Here is a 13,922-nt window from a genome sequence, read left to right on the forward strand (position 1 = left end):
CTGTCTGTGCAGTGCCCTAGGGGTGGTAGCCTGCCAAGAACTGTCCCTCCGATTGCCACAGTCCCACGAGACCCAGGAATACAAGCCACCCTGGCCACCAGAGCCATGCCATCAAGGGGTGTCCTCTGGTAGCAGCCTCAAAAACCAGGGAACCAGACACAAAAAAGTACAGAGGCAACTACTTTTAACATGTTGAAATGTGTCTATTTTCCTTTTTTGATAATATGCTTATTGCTCTCTCTTTATTCATCAGTTTTACAAATTATTAACTTTTATTATGCTAAACAAAGATTTTGCTCACTTATAGCACCCACACCTCCCTAGAGCCTCCCAATTTAGTTATATCCCAATTTTAAAAGATTTTATTTTTATACAATTTTTAAAGGTTACTTTCCACTTACCGTTATCACAAAATTGTTGGCTGTATTCCCCATGTTGTACAATACATCCTTGAGCCTATATTACATCCAATAGTTTGTACCTCCCACTGCCTCACCCCTATATTCCCCCCACCACTGGTAACCACTAGTTTGTTCTCTATATCTGTGAGTCGGCTTCTTTTTTGTTATATTCACTCATTTGTTGTATTTTTTAGATTCCACATATAAGTGATATCCTACAGTATTTCTCTTTCTCTGTCTGACTTATTTCACTTAGCATAATGTCCTCCAAGTCCATCCATGTTGCTGCAAATGGCAAAACTTCATTCTTTTTTATGGATGAGTAGTATTCCATTGTATATATACACCACATCTTCTTTATCCCTTCATCTGCTGATGAACACTTAGGTTGTTTCCATGTCTTGGCTATTGTAAATAATGCCACTATGAACATTGGGGTGCATGTATGTTTTCAAATTAGTGTTTTTGGTTTTTTTGGGGGGGAAGTTATATCCCAATTTTTGGTTAAGACAGGATTCAGGCTATATGTGATTATGGCTATGTAACCATTGCTCCTTGTTGGGCCAGTAAGATTGTTTCTTTTCTTGCCCAACTTTTTGTTTTTCATAGAATTGATAATTGCCTCATCTTACTAGCTTTGTTTTCCTTTCATTTGTGACGAAGCCTTCCCACATTTTTCCCTCAATGTAGTTTTTCACATGCTCACATCTATCCTGATAATCTGTGCTGCATCTTTGTCCTGAAGCCATCTTCCTTGGAGCCCTCTATCCTCCTGTTCCAATACAGGCTGGTGGTATCAAGCTGGAAGCTACAAGGGAAAAGCTCTGGAGGCTCACAATTGTGTGCAGACTCATTTTTCAGTCCATTACCAAACCTCTGCCCTCTTCTATATCTTATATTCCCAACCCTAGAGCCTCTCTTGTTGGATTTATCCAGAGAATATATCTTCTGTCCTCCGTGGGAGTGGGAAGGGATAACTTGGAGGCTTACTTCGTCACATACAGACCTCCAGCCTATCCCTCTATTTCCAGCTCCTCACTTTCCTCAGTATCTAGCACCTTTAATTCCTAAACCTTTATTTTCATTTTGTGTTTCTTTCTTTGTTCTGTTTTTTCTAATCTGCTTTCTTTCTGTCAGTATTTCCCACTGCTTTTCTTTTTTTTTTGGCTGCATTGGGTCTTCATTGCTGCACACGGGCTTTCTCTAGTTGCGGCGAGCTGGGGCTACTCTCTTCATTGCGGTGCGCAAGCTTCTCATTTGCGGCGGCTTCTCTTGTTGCAGAGCACAGGCTCTAGGCACGTGGGCTTCAGTAGTTGTGGTGCATGGGCACAGTAGTTGTGGCTCACGGGCTCTAGAGCACAGGCTCAGTAGTTCTGGCACACGGGGTTAGTTGCTCTGTGGCATGTGGGATCTTCCCGGACCAGGGATTGAACCCGTGTCCCCCACACTGGCAGGTGGATTCTTAACCACTGCACCACCAGGGAAGTCCCTCCCACTGCTTTTCTTTAACTTTAAATTATTTAAATGTTTAACCTTCATCTGTGGTCAGATATTTTCAGGTATAATATTATGTCTTAAGGTAGCAAATAATTTTTAAGAGTCTTAAAGGTTTTTTTGTCCTTTGGCCTACTTCTCAGGGCTGTTTCTGGGAATCTATCCTAAATAGTTCAAAACATGAAGAAAAATTTCCATGAGAACCTATTCATTTTGGCATCATTTATAGTGGTGAAAAATCAGAAGCCACTTAGTTAACAGTAGCAGACATTACAGTACATTTGATAGATCTTATGTGACTGTCAAAATCGATGACAAATGCAGCATAGAAAAATGTTTGAAAGTTTATGAAAAGAAGAAGTGGGATATAGATTTGAATGCATATTATTAGAGTGTTATACATCTTTTATATGAAAAAACGGAAGGGGGTGTTGTGTGGCATGACGCAGTGATTCACTGAAGAGATGGATGACAGCCGTCCACGTGCCTGGCTCTGTTCTAGTGGTTGCTTCAGCTACGAGTGGTGAATCTGACATAACCTCTTCTCTCACAGAGTTTACAGTCTAGCGGAGAATTATTTTCCAAACTTCTACAATGTGTCCATTCAATTTTTACAGTTAAAGAGGTAGATTGGGATTGACTATTTCAGGTGTCAAATTTTGGCAAACAACGTGAAAGATCTGAGAATGGGTGCCTGGTAGGCCTGGTAATTGTAGCTGTATCAATAGTTAGCTCCTGAAATGACAAAGATGGCATCTGACTGTCCTGTGGCTGGCTGTCTAGACCTATTTGGATCTGTTCTTGCCTTCATTCTTTGATTCAGTAGATTATCCAGCTGTACGGCCTCCGTGACTTTTATGATCAGAAACAACCTAGAATACTTATAATTGTATAAAATTGATCAAAATGACAGTATTTCACATCCTACCATTTGTGCCAGTGTATTTGTTGCCTGTTTTAAACTGCTAGAGGACAGGGATCTTCCCTTATGAGTAATTTTATGTAACACCCAAGACAATCATGCGTATTATGGAACTCAGAGAAATAGCGTTTTGTGTTATCGAGAGTGAAATATTGTTCATTTCCCTTAAACCTATAATCCCTGGATTTTAGAATGCCACAGGTGAGACATAAAACATTAAAGAAAAAAAAAAGCTAAAGGTTAAACTACTAGCTTGTCCTTTTCTTTCCTTTTGAAAATCACAGTGATAGTGTTTTTGTGTTTTGGTTTTTTTTACTTAAGGTAAATTTAAACCTGTTTTCCCTAAGAATCAATGAGTGCCTATTGTTTACTTTAAAGATGAGGCTGTTACATATTTTTCACATGCCTTTCTTGATCCTCAGACCCCCTTCCCTAGTTCTTTCTTATGTGTGTCTGGATGGTCTGTTGTAGGTGGCCACAAATAGCCGAGTTTACTTATTTGACATTTTCCTTCTGGGAAGTCGTGCTTTCAGCAATGGACTTCGGATGGTATTAGAAGACAAGAGAATTTTGAAGGTGAGTGTGTAAGTTGATTCGTCTGCTGGTAAGAATAACAGCCAGGTTCTAATAACTCTGTCTCTGTCTTCTGATTCCTTAGGTTATCCATGATTGTCGTTGGCTTTCTGATTGCCTCCTTCATCAGTATGGAATTTTGCTGAATAATGTCTTTGACACCCAGGTACATGCATGCAGGGAAACACTGGAATCAATGCAGTGTATATAGCTCCTGTAGAAAATAGGCCTTGTCTGATGAATGATTGAAAGTCTTCTTGTGTGTGCCTCATTCCTGCCCACTTCTCATGTAAGATGTTTGTACAATATGTGAGAACATTTGGTGCACTGAAGAAGTACTGGAGAAAAGTTACTTATAATTATTTAGGGTTTTTTCCCTTCACTTTGCTCCAGAAATTTTCAGATAAGAAGCAAGCTCCATACTCTGTAGCATTCAGAAACTCAAACAATTTTGGGGTCATTTGGAAATCTGACATGGATTCTTACTGTGAGGTGGACAGTCATGTCTATGCCTTTACCACATATGTATCAGTTAAGGCTAATGGCTAATTGGCATCTAGCTCAGGGATGCAGGTTGCCCTAGATGTTCCCCCAAAGCCTATTCTGGCCCCAGATAGCCTGAAGATAAGAGGTTTTTCTCTGATCTAAAGGACCTAGAGAAATGAAAAATTCCTAGATTATACTAGATCTGGGTTTCTGGTTTGGCTGTGAGAGCCATAAACCCACTAGTTTTCATTATGTATTCTTTAAGTTCTTCTAGTCTTCTAGGTTAATGCCATGAAAGGGAGATCTTGAATATATAAACCTAGAGCCTTTGGAGAGGGGTTAAAATAATGAGTTAGCCAATTATTTTTTAACAGAAATTCCTAAAAGTTCAACTTTATGTTATTGTATGTGGTTTTAGTTTGCTCTTTATGTATCTGCTTATAATGAACTTTGTGCCACTTCTCTTGTTTACATGTTCCTTTGGGTCTTCTTTCAAGAGCATTCACTATATAGAGATTGCTTCTATGCTTACTCCAAAATGTAAGAAAATTGCTCATTGTTCCCTTGAGGCCATCAGGCTTCTTGATTAGACCTCGTATGTATTGTCTAATGAAGACATTGGCATATCTTTCCATATTTTTCTTTTCAGATTTTCATAGTACAAGAAGCAGGAATTCAGAATTATTTCAATTTGTCTTCGTTTAACACAGTGTATTAGTTTCCTATTGCTGTTGTAACTAATCACCACAAATTTTGTGGCTTAAAACATAAATTTACTCTCTTACAGTTCTGGAGGTCAGACGTCTGAAATCATTTTCACTGGGTGGAAGTCAAGGTGTCAGCAGGGCTGGTTTCTTCTGGAGGCTCTGAGAGGACAGTCTGTTACCTTGCCTTTTCATCTTTCACCTGTGTTCTTTGGCTTGTGGCTCCTTCCATCTTCACAGTGCACCAGTCTCTGCTTTCATCATCACATCACCTTCTCTTCTGACTGTAGTAAAATCTCCCTCTGCCTCATCTTATAAGAATACTTGTGATTACATTTAGAGCCCATCTGAATAATTCAAGTTAATCTCCCTATCTCAATATCCTTAACTAATCACAGCAGCAAAGTCCATTTTGCCATTTAAGATAACATTCACAGGTCCAGGAATTAGCATGTGGATATATTTGGGGGCCGTTATTTAGCCTACCACACACAGACAAATAATGATTTCAGTTCTTAATTTTATTAGCTTTCCTTACCAAAACTTTACCAGAGTTGCTAATAAGTAGAAGTAATTCTTTAATTTTATCTTCCTTTCCCCATTCCTTGAAGGCACCAAAGAGCAATAAATAACCATAAGGCAGGCAAATAAAAGAAGTGGAAAAGAAAATAGACAGGGACACATTAAAGTTGGGTGATCCTTTTTCTTTTTCTTTTTTTTTTTTTCGAATTTTTCAGAATAAGATAACCTAACAACTTTAAATTTTCTAATGGCATTGTCTATCATGTGGGTCCTTGGGAAAAATGGTATTTAAAGATGTTTCTCTAAATGTATTTCTGCTATTTCTGTCATGAGATAACTCTCTGTATATATCCTACAGACTGGTCTGTTTGTCTTTTTTTAATGCCACAGGTAGCAGATGTCCTTCAATTTTCCATGGAAACAGGCGGTTTTCTTCCAAACTGCATTAGTACTTTACAGGAGAGTTTAATCAAACACCTTAAAATAGCCCCTAAACATCTCTCCTTTCTGGAAGAGAGACAAAAACGGATTTGGGTGAGTATTAACCTATGCCCCATATAACATTAATATTTTCAAGTGTCTTGTGAGTGGGATTATCAGCATATTATATAGAGAAATGACAGCTGCTGTGTAAGCGTATGAACATTGCCAAAATCTTAGTTGTTCCAAATGGGAACAGTTTGTTTGTGGTCTCAAGTGGAAAAAAGCCAGCATCCAGATTTGTTGGTTATCAATTAAAAAGTACTCTGAAATAAATTTTCAAGTTGGACAAGTGGGGATTTTATTGGGAATTTGGATTAAGGCAGTGGAACAAAAATCATGCCAGTTATTTCTCCCAAAGTAAGATAGATTTTCTTCAGCTTCTAATAGCCTTGCATGCAAACTTAGGTCATGACTGTATTGGCTGCAATTTTGGCCATATAATCTAATCAGTCCTGCTGCCTCCAGTTTTTTTTTAAACATCAAGTCATGTTTTTTTAATGATTTTTTTTCCTCCATATTTTAAATTTATTTATTTATTTATTTATGTTTGGTTGTGTTGTGTCTTCGTTTCTGTGAGGGCTTTCTCTAGTTGTGGCAAGCGGGGGCCACTCTTCATCATGGTGCGTGGGCCTCTCACTATCGTGGCCTCTCTTGTTGCGGAGCACAGGCTCCAGACACGCAGGCTCAGTAGTTGTGGCTCACGGGCCTAGTTGCTCCGCGGCATGTGGGATCTTCCCAGACCAGGGCTCGAACCCCTGTCCCCTGCATTAGCAGGCAGACTCTCAACCACTGCACCACCAGGGAAGCCCCTGCCTCCAGTTTTGAATGAGAAGCCCTAATCTCTCTCTCTTTCTCTCTTCTTCCCTCCCTCCCTCCCTCCCCACATCTTTCCCCCATCACATACACACACTCACTGTATACACACAATAAGTGTGTGTATGTACATGTGTGTATATTCTCAGAAGGCTAGCCATAGTGTGAAAGTAGAAGGTAATAACTGAAGAAAATGACAGTAATGGTGATTTAAGTTAAGCAGCACTTAGATAAACCATTATTTTCTTTAAAGATTTGCTTACTATTCAGAGAAAATTGTTTTGGTGTCTCTAGGAAAACCCAGAACTATGGTTCACACGACCTCTTTCACCCTCTTTGCTAAAAATTTTGGCCCTGGAAGCTACCTACCTGCTCCCCCTTCGCTTGGTACTCCTAGATGAAATGATGTCTGATCTAACTACCCTGGTGGACGGGTACCTAAACACCTACCGAGAAGGGTCTGCAGACTGGCTGGGAGGCATGGAGGTAGGTGCCACTCTCTGTGGCTGTGTTTTCAGGACCTCTGCGTCCTCGTGGGGGCCACAGTGATACCCACTCTTCACAGCTGCACCAAATTTCTTTCAACAGACTTGATGATAAATATTCTTGAAGCGGCTATAGCTTGGGCTTAATTCAGCTCCTTAAGCACTTTTTTACAATATATATATATTTTTTATGATCACTGACATTTATTTCGTATGATGCAACTGGTGATGTGCATTTCAATAAAACTAAAAGTTGATGTGCTAGAAGTCCTAACTCTTTTCTTAAATATTGTACCAATTTTCTCACAATACTCTTATGTTTCCAGTAAATATATCTTTCAAAGAAAGGATAAATTTCATTAGTTATTTTTATGAAGCCAGCACAATATAAGAAAACTTACATTGTTGGCAAACTATTGCATCAGGCCAAATCTGGCCCATGGCCTATTTTTGTAAAGCTCACAAGCTAAAAATGATTTTTACAGTCTTAAAGGATTGTTAAAATATGCAAAAGCCATGTTTGTGGCTTACAAAGCCTAAAATATTTACTATTTGACTCCTTACATTAAAAGTTCATAGGCTACTGCTGTAAACAATTCTCATTTAGGAATACTGATGCAAAATCCTAAATAAAATAATAGCATTTTTGGTACAAACTCCACTTAGATGTGTTATACTTTTCTATTAATGTGTCTCTGGATTCTAGTTACAAGCATGGTTTAATATTATATTAATACTTATTAATATTTAATATTATATTAAATTCTGTATTTTATTAGGGCCAAGAAAGTCTTATGATTATCTCATAAATGCTGAAAAAGTTATTTTGTAACTTTTTAATATTTTGCTCTCACTGTTTAACAAGAAAAGAGCAATGTAAAAATCCTTTCATAGTTTGTTTGATTGGAGAATTTTAATGTTTTTCATTTATCACTGTAAAGCCAAGGACAATTTTTTAACTTTTTAATATTTTGCTCTCACTGTTTATTGCTGAAAAAAATTTGATAATATTCTATATACATTATTGATTAAAGTTGGAATAGGTACTTTAACATGATAAAACATATATCTCAGGCAAGAAGACTACCTAATATTTGATTGGGAACATCAATATCAAGAAATATACAGAAATGGTGACTATCACCACTACTTTAGTAGTTTCTGAAGCTATTAGCCAGTGAGGTTAGAAAAAAAAGATGAACTATAAAAATTGAACAGGAGGAATAGGAATGATGACTTGCCTGTGATATACCTGAATACTGAAGAGAATCAATTAAAAAAGACTGCCACAAACAAAAAGGCAGTTTAGTAAAATGGGTACAAATATAACATAAAACTTAATAGCTTTCCTATATCCCTATACACAACTACAGAATATAATGGGGGGAAAATTCATTTATAATTGTAACAAAAAATAGATTATCTAGAAATAAACCTAACAAGAAATGTGAAATATAGAGATGAAAAAAATGTTAAAGTATTACTGAACGGCGTAAAAGAGGACTTAAATGAATGGAGACACTAAGTATTTTTGGCAATCAGTTATTCCTAAATTAACTTTTAAAAAAAAATTAATTTATTTATTTATTATTTATTTTTTTGGTTGCATTGGGTCTTTGTTGCTGTGCGCGGGCTTTCTCTAGTTGCAGTGAGCAGGGGCTACGCTTCGTTGCGGTGCGCGGGCTTCTCATTGCGGTGGCTTCTCTTGTTGTGGAGCACAGGCTCTAGGTGTGCGGGCTTCAGTAGTTGTGGCTCGTGGGCTCTGGAGCGCAGGCTCAGTAGTTGTGGCGCACGGGCTTAATTGCTCTGCGGCATGTGGGATCTTCCCGGGTCAGGGCTCGAACCCGTGTCCCCTGCATTGGCAGGCGGGTTCTTAATCACTGCGCCACCAGGGAAGCCCCCTAAATTAACTTTTAAATTTAACTTTCTTCTAAGAAAAATGCTAAAGCCATAATTACTTTGGCAAACTGCGATTATAGTGTTTATAGAGATAAATAAGCATAAATAAGAATAGTCCTGTCAGATATTAAAATATATTATATGTCTGCACTAAATATGAGTGGTACATGTATAGGCAGATCGATGGAATAGAGAACCCAGAAATAGATCTCATATATATCAGTAATGGTTGGGATAAAGGTAAGATTTCCAATCAATGAGAAAAAGATAAGTATTTAGTAAATGGCCTCAGGCAATTGACTAACCATTGTTGGGGAGGAGAATCAGAGTTGGATTGTTATCTCTTTCCGATACACCAAAATAAATCCCATGGATCAAGTATTTATGTAAGAACTAGAATTATAAAAGTATTGGAAAGAAAGTATTGGGACTTCCCTGGTGGTCCAGTGGCTAAGACTCCGCACTCCCAAAGCAGGGGGCCTGGGTTCCATCCCTGGTCAGGGAACTAGATCCCACATGCGGCAATGAAGATCCCATGTGCTGCAACTAAGACCCAGCGCAGCTAAATACATAAGTAAATAAATAAATATTTTTTTAAAGTATTAAAAGAAAATTATGTCACATTAGGGAATGTGTCCCCTCCCCCAACTTTACTGAGGAATAGTTGACAAAATTAATTGTGTATATTTAAAGTGTACATCGTGATGATTTGATATACATTGTGGAATGATAATCAAGATCAAGATAACTAACATCCATCACCTCATAGCTAACTTTTTTTTATGTAGTGAGAATGCTTAAGATCTACTCTCAGAAACTTTCAGGTATACAATACTGAACTATTAACTACAGTAACCATGCTGTGCATTAGATCCTCAGAACTTATTCTTCTTATAACTGAAAGTTTGTACCCTCTGACCTACATGTCCCCATTTTCCTCTCCCTCAGCCCCTGGTGAACCACCATTCTATTCTCTGTTTTTATGAAATCAGATTTTTGTTTTTGTTTTTGTTTTTTAAGATTTCATATATAAGTGATACTGTGCAGTATTTGTCTTTGTCTGGCTTATTTCACTTAGCATAATACCCTCCAGGTTCAAACATACTGTTGCAGATGGCAGGACTGCCTTCTTTTTTATGGCTGAAAAATATTCTGTTGTACAGAATATTGTATTGTATAGTGTATATACACCACATCTTTATCCATTTATCTGTTGATAAACACAGGTTGTTTACATATTGTGACTATTGTGAATTATGATGCAGTGAACAAGGGAATGTACGTATCTCTTTGTGATCCTGTTTTCATATGCTTCAGATATGTACCCAGACGTGGGATTGCTGGACCATATAATAGTTCTATTTTTAATTTTTTGAGGAACATCCACATTGTTTTCCACTGTTTTACATGGGAATGTAAATTGCATCAATTTATATTCCCATCAACAGCATATAAGTGTTCCCTTTTCTCCACATTCTCACCAACACTTGTTATCTGTCTTTTTGATAATAGCCATCTTAACAGGTGTTAGTAACACCTCATTGTGGTTTTGATTTGCATTTCCCTGATAACTAGTGACTTCGAGCACCTTTTCATGTACCTGTTGGCCATCTAAATATCTTTGGAAAATTATCTATTCAGGTCCTTTGCTCACTTTTAAATTAAGAGTATTTGCTTTTTTGCTATTGAGTTGTATGAGGGAATGCTTTTCTATGCAACACAGAAATACTCAGAACTCATAAAAGATGAATAAATATGACTTTAAAAATTTTGTATGGCGAAAATACTGTGAACAAAGTCAAAGGGCAAGCAACCTAGGAAAAATTATTTGCCTCATGTAACAAAGAGGAATTTTCTTAATATATTCTTTATTGTAGCATTTATGTAATGACAAAATACTGAAGACAACCCAAATATCCATCCCCAAGGGTTTGGTTAAACAAACTATGGTATATCCATACAGCCATTAAAATTGCCAATATGGAAAAATCTCCAAGACAGATTTTTTAGTTGGAAAAATCAAGAAGAAGAAGACTATATGATATTATGTAACCATTTGTATAAAATAATTTTAGAAAGAGTTATCAAAGTAAAAAGTTGGGGGAAAATAAAAATTGAAAAATGTAATACAATGAATAGATAAATATTTAGTAAGGGATCATATATGCAAAGACTGTCTCTGGAGGCTACAGAAGAAGCTGCTTTTTAGAGGATGCACCTGCTAAGGCAGTTGGGGCGAGGTTGGAATGGACCCTTATTTTTCATTGTATAATCTTTATACATACACACATGCACAACATACACACAAAATTGGATTCAAAATATTTAAATTACTTGAAAAATAGTACTACTATAGTTGAAGACACTAGAGGGTGCTATAAGAACACATTTGAATAGACCCTTGCTTGCCAAATACTAAGTGTAGTAGAAGTGATTTTAAAGTGATTTTAAGGACCATATTCAGAAGTTTAGTTATAGTAAACCTGTGTTCATTTTCTTTTCTTAGCGTACATGTATGGAGCTCCCAGAGGAACTGCTTCAACTCAAGGACTTCCAGAGACAGCGCAGAGAGAGAGCTGCAAAAGAATATAGAGTAAATGCGCAGGGACTCCTAATAAGGACAGTACTACATCCAAAGAAATCTATGACAGAGACAGCAGGGAAAGAGGGAAAAGTAAGAGGTTTCTTACTCTGTAAAAATTCTAGGCTAGATAAAGCTCCAAATTTTACATCTCACAAGGATGTAAGTTTGCTAAAAGAAGAATCTAAGAGTAAGCAAACCACAGCGGAACCTCAACATCTACCTCCCATAAAGGAAGAAGTCAGTGAAGATTCCAGTAACAAACAAATTTGCCCTGAGTCAGAGGGGTTTAAGGACCAGAGAATAACTCAAAAAGCATACCTCAAGATACCTAAACAAGAGTTTCAGACAAATTTATCTTTGAAAGAGGAGATAGAACAGTTACTGATGGTGGAAAACAAGGAAGATCTAAAATGTACAAAACAAGATGTTTTAATGTCTCCTTCCCTTCCTCAGGAAACCAGAGTGTCTCCAAGTGACATTTTTCATCCTTTTAGAAAAGCTGTGCTTCCCACACTTCCTCCCTGCCCAGCTTTGGAGAAGACTGATTCCTGGATAAATCCAGATTCTCCCAATCTGCCTTAGAGATCTGCAGTTTGTTCTTGAGGCCAATAAAGGTGGCTTATTTCCTCTGCCATCAAGGCCTTCCTCAGTGCTTAAGTTTCTTGTGTTGTAAATTAGTCACAGGCTTTGGGGGAAATTATATCCTTTTGCTTACTCCTATATTCTTGGAATTTGATTAGGATGGGAATGAATAAGTTAAATAATGGAAGAAGTAAATGTTCTGATTATGTCACTGTGTAGAAATGTTCCCTGTGGCCAGACTGAATTATTTCTCATAATTTGGGTTTAAAGGATTTGAAGAAGGGAAAAATTTTGGATTTAGTGTCTGGAAGAATCTATACTTTAAATTTTTTGTTGTTTTTTCTGGTTTGAAGGGTGTTGGTAAAACTCTTAGCCATAAGTTTAAAAATATTAGTACCTGACAAATTTACCTGTACTTTTTCCCTTTTTAGAATATTAACTTTGTCAATTATACCTCAATAAAGATGAAAAATATTAACTTTATTTTTGAATTTTAAATGTTTGGTCTGTCTTATGTCATAGACAAATAATAGTTTATGTTATTACAGGAATCAATATCCCAGTTTTAATTTCTTTTCATTCCATTTACTTTTAGAGAGTTTTGTCCATTTCCCTAACAAAGCAGGGCCTTCTTTAGAGTATGTCTATTATGTAAACTTGAAGTTTGATTCCACTCTGTTTGCCTGGAGTTGGTATGCCTTCTTAGGGTGAAAGGAAGGTAGCCTGTACTGAGCTCTTTTTATGTTGAATACTTGCAAGTTGCTCATTCTTTTGTGTATAATAACCAGTAAACCTGTTTGGTATTAGGTTATCTCTCACTTTTCTTCATTGGGTCAGGGTAGGAATAAATTGGAATGTGTCTGGATTTCTAGGTCTAGAATCCAGTGAGAAATCTGTAACTTTTTTTTTTTTTTTTTTTTTTTGCGGCGCTGCACGGCCTGTGGGATCCTAGTTCCCTGACCAGGGATGGAACCTGGGCCACATCAGTGAAAGCACCGAGCCTCTCACTATCGTGGCCTCTCCTGTTGCGGAGCACAGGCTCCAGACGCGCAGGCTCAGTAGTTGTGGCTCACGGGCCTAGTTGCTACGCGGCATGTGGGATCTTCCCAGACCAGGGCTCGAACCCGTGTCCCCTGCATTAGCAGGCAGATTCTCAACCACTGCGCCACCAGGGAAGCCCATGAACAGCATTTCTTAAACAATGGAATAGAATAGAGAATATCAGAGTGCGATATACATAGTAAAGGAAAGTATCACTTTGTGAAACTTTTTTTCTCTGTTGTATGCCAGAGTATGTGTACTTTTACTATTGGTTGCGGTAAAAAGCAGCTCAAGATAAGCATAGAAGGAAACTTGTATCTTTAAATACTTAAACAATAAAACAAGAAAGATCTAAAACCAGTGATCTCAGCTTCCATCTTAAGCTAGAAAAGGAAGAATAAATTAAACTTGGGCTAAGTAGGATGAAACAAATAATGATAAGAATAGAAATCAATAAAATTAAAAGTGGAGAGAGAAAATCAATAAAACCAAAACCTGTAAGATCAGTAAAATTGTTAAACTTTTACCCATACTGACCAAGATTTTTTTTAAAAAGGCACAAATTACCAATATCAGAAATGAAAGATTATTAGTACAGATCCTGTATATATATATTAAAAGAATAGGGACTTCCCTGGGGGCACAGTGAATAAGAATTCGCCTGCCAATGCAAGGGACACGGGTTCGAGCCCTGGTCTAGGAAGATCCCACATGCCATGGAGCAGCTAAGCCCGTGCACCACAACTACTGAGCCTGTGCTCTAGAGCCTGTGAGCCACAGCTACTGAGCCCTCGTGCCACAACTACTGAACCTGGCGCACCTAGAGCCTGTGCTCCACAACAAGAGAAGCCACCACAATGAGAAGCCTGCGCCCTGCAAAGAAGAGTAGCCCCCGCCTGCCGCAACTAGAGAAAGCCCACGTGCAGCAACGAA

General features: G+C 37.7%; 1 protein-coding gene across 6 annotated transcripts in view; it reads left to right on the forward strand.

Moving 5' to 3' along the window:
- EXD1 (exonuclease 3'-5' domain containing 1) overlaps nt 1-12,396 on the forward strand; it is a 38,553-nt gene extending 26,157 nt beyond the window's left edge. For 5 of the 6 annotated variants that reach the window (XM_036842982.1, XM_036842980.1, XM_036842981.1 and 2 more), the window contains 5 exons: nt 3,289-3,393; nt 3,476-3,556; nt 5,493-5,636; nt 6,693-6,884; nt 11,289-12,396. In XM_036842982.1, coding sequence (XP_036698877.1) covers nt 3,289-3,393; nt 3,476-3,556; nt 5,493-5,636; nt 6,693-6,884; nt 11,289-11,948 — 1,182 coding nt within the window. In that variant the 3' untranslated portion in view covers nt 11,949-12,396. The remainder of the gene's footprint in view (nt 1-3,288; nt 3,394-3,475; nt 3,557-5,492; nt 5,637-6,692; nt 6,885-11,288) is intronic. The other variant, XM_036842984.1, reaches the window with a different exon arrangement.
- Nucleotides 12,397-13,922: the final 1,526 nt, after the last annotated feature.

This window comes from Balaenoptera musculus, chromosome 2 (genome assembly GCF_009873245.2).
Source record: "Balaenoptera musculus isolate JJ_BM4_2016_0621 chromosome 2, mBalMus1.pri.v3, whole genome shotgun sequence".
NCBI lineage: Eukaryota > Metazoa > Chordata > Mammalia > Artiodactyla > Balaenopteridae > Balaenoptera > Balaenoptera musculus.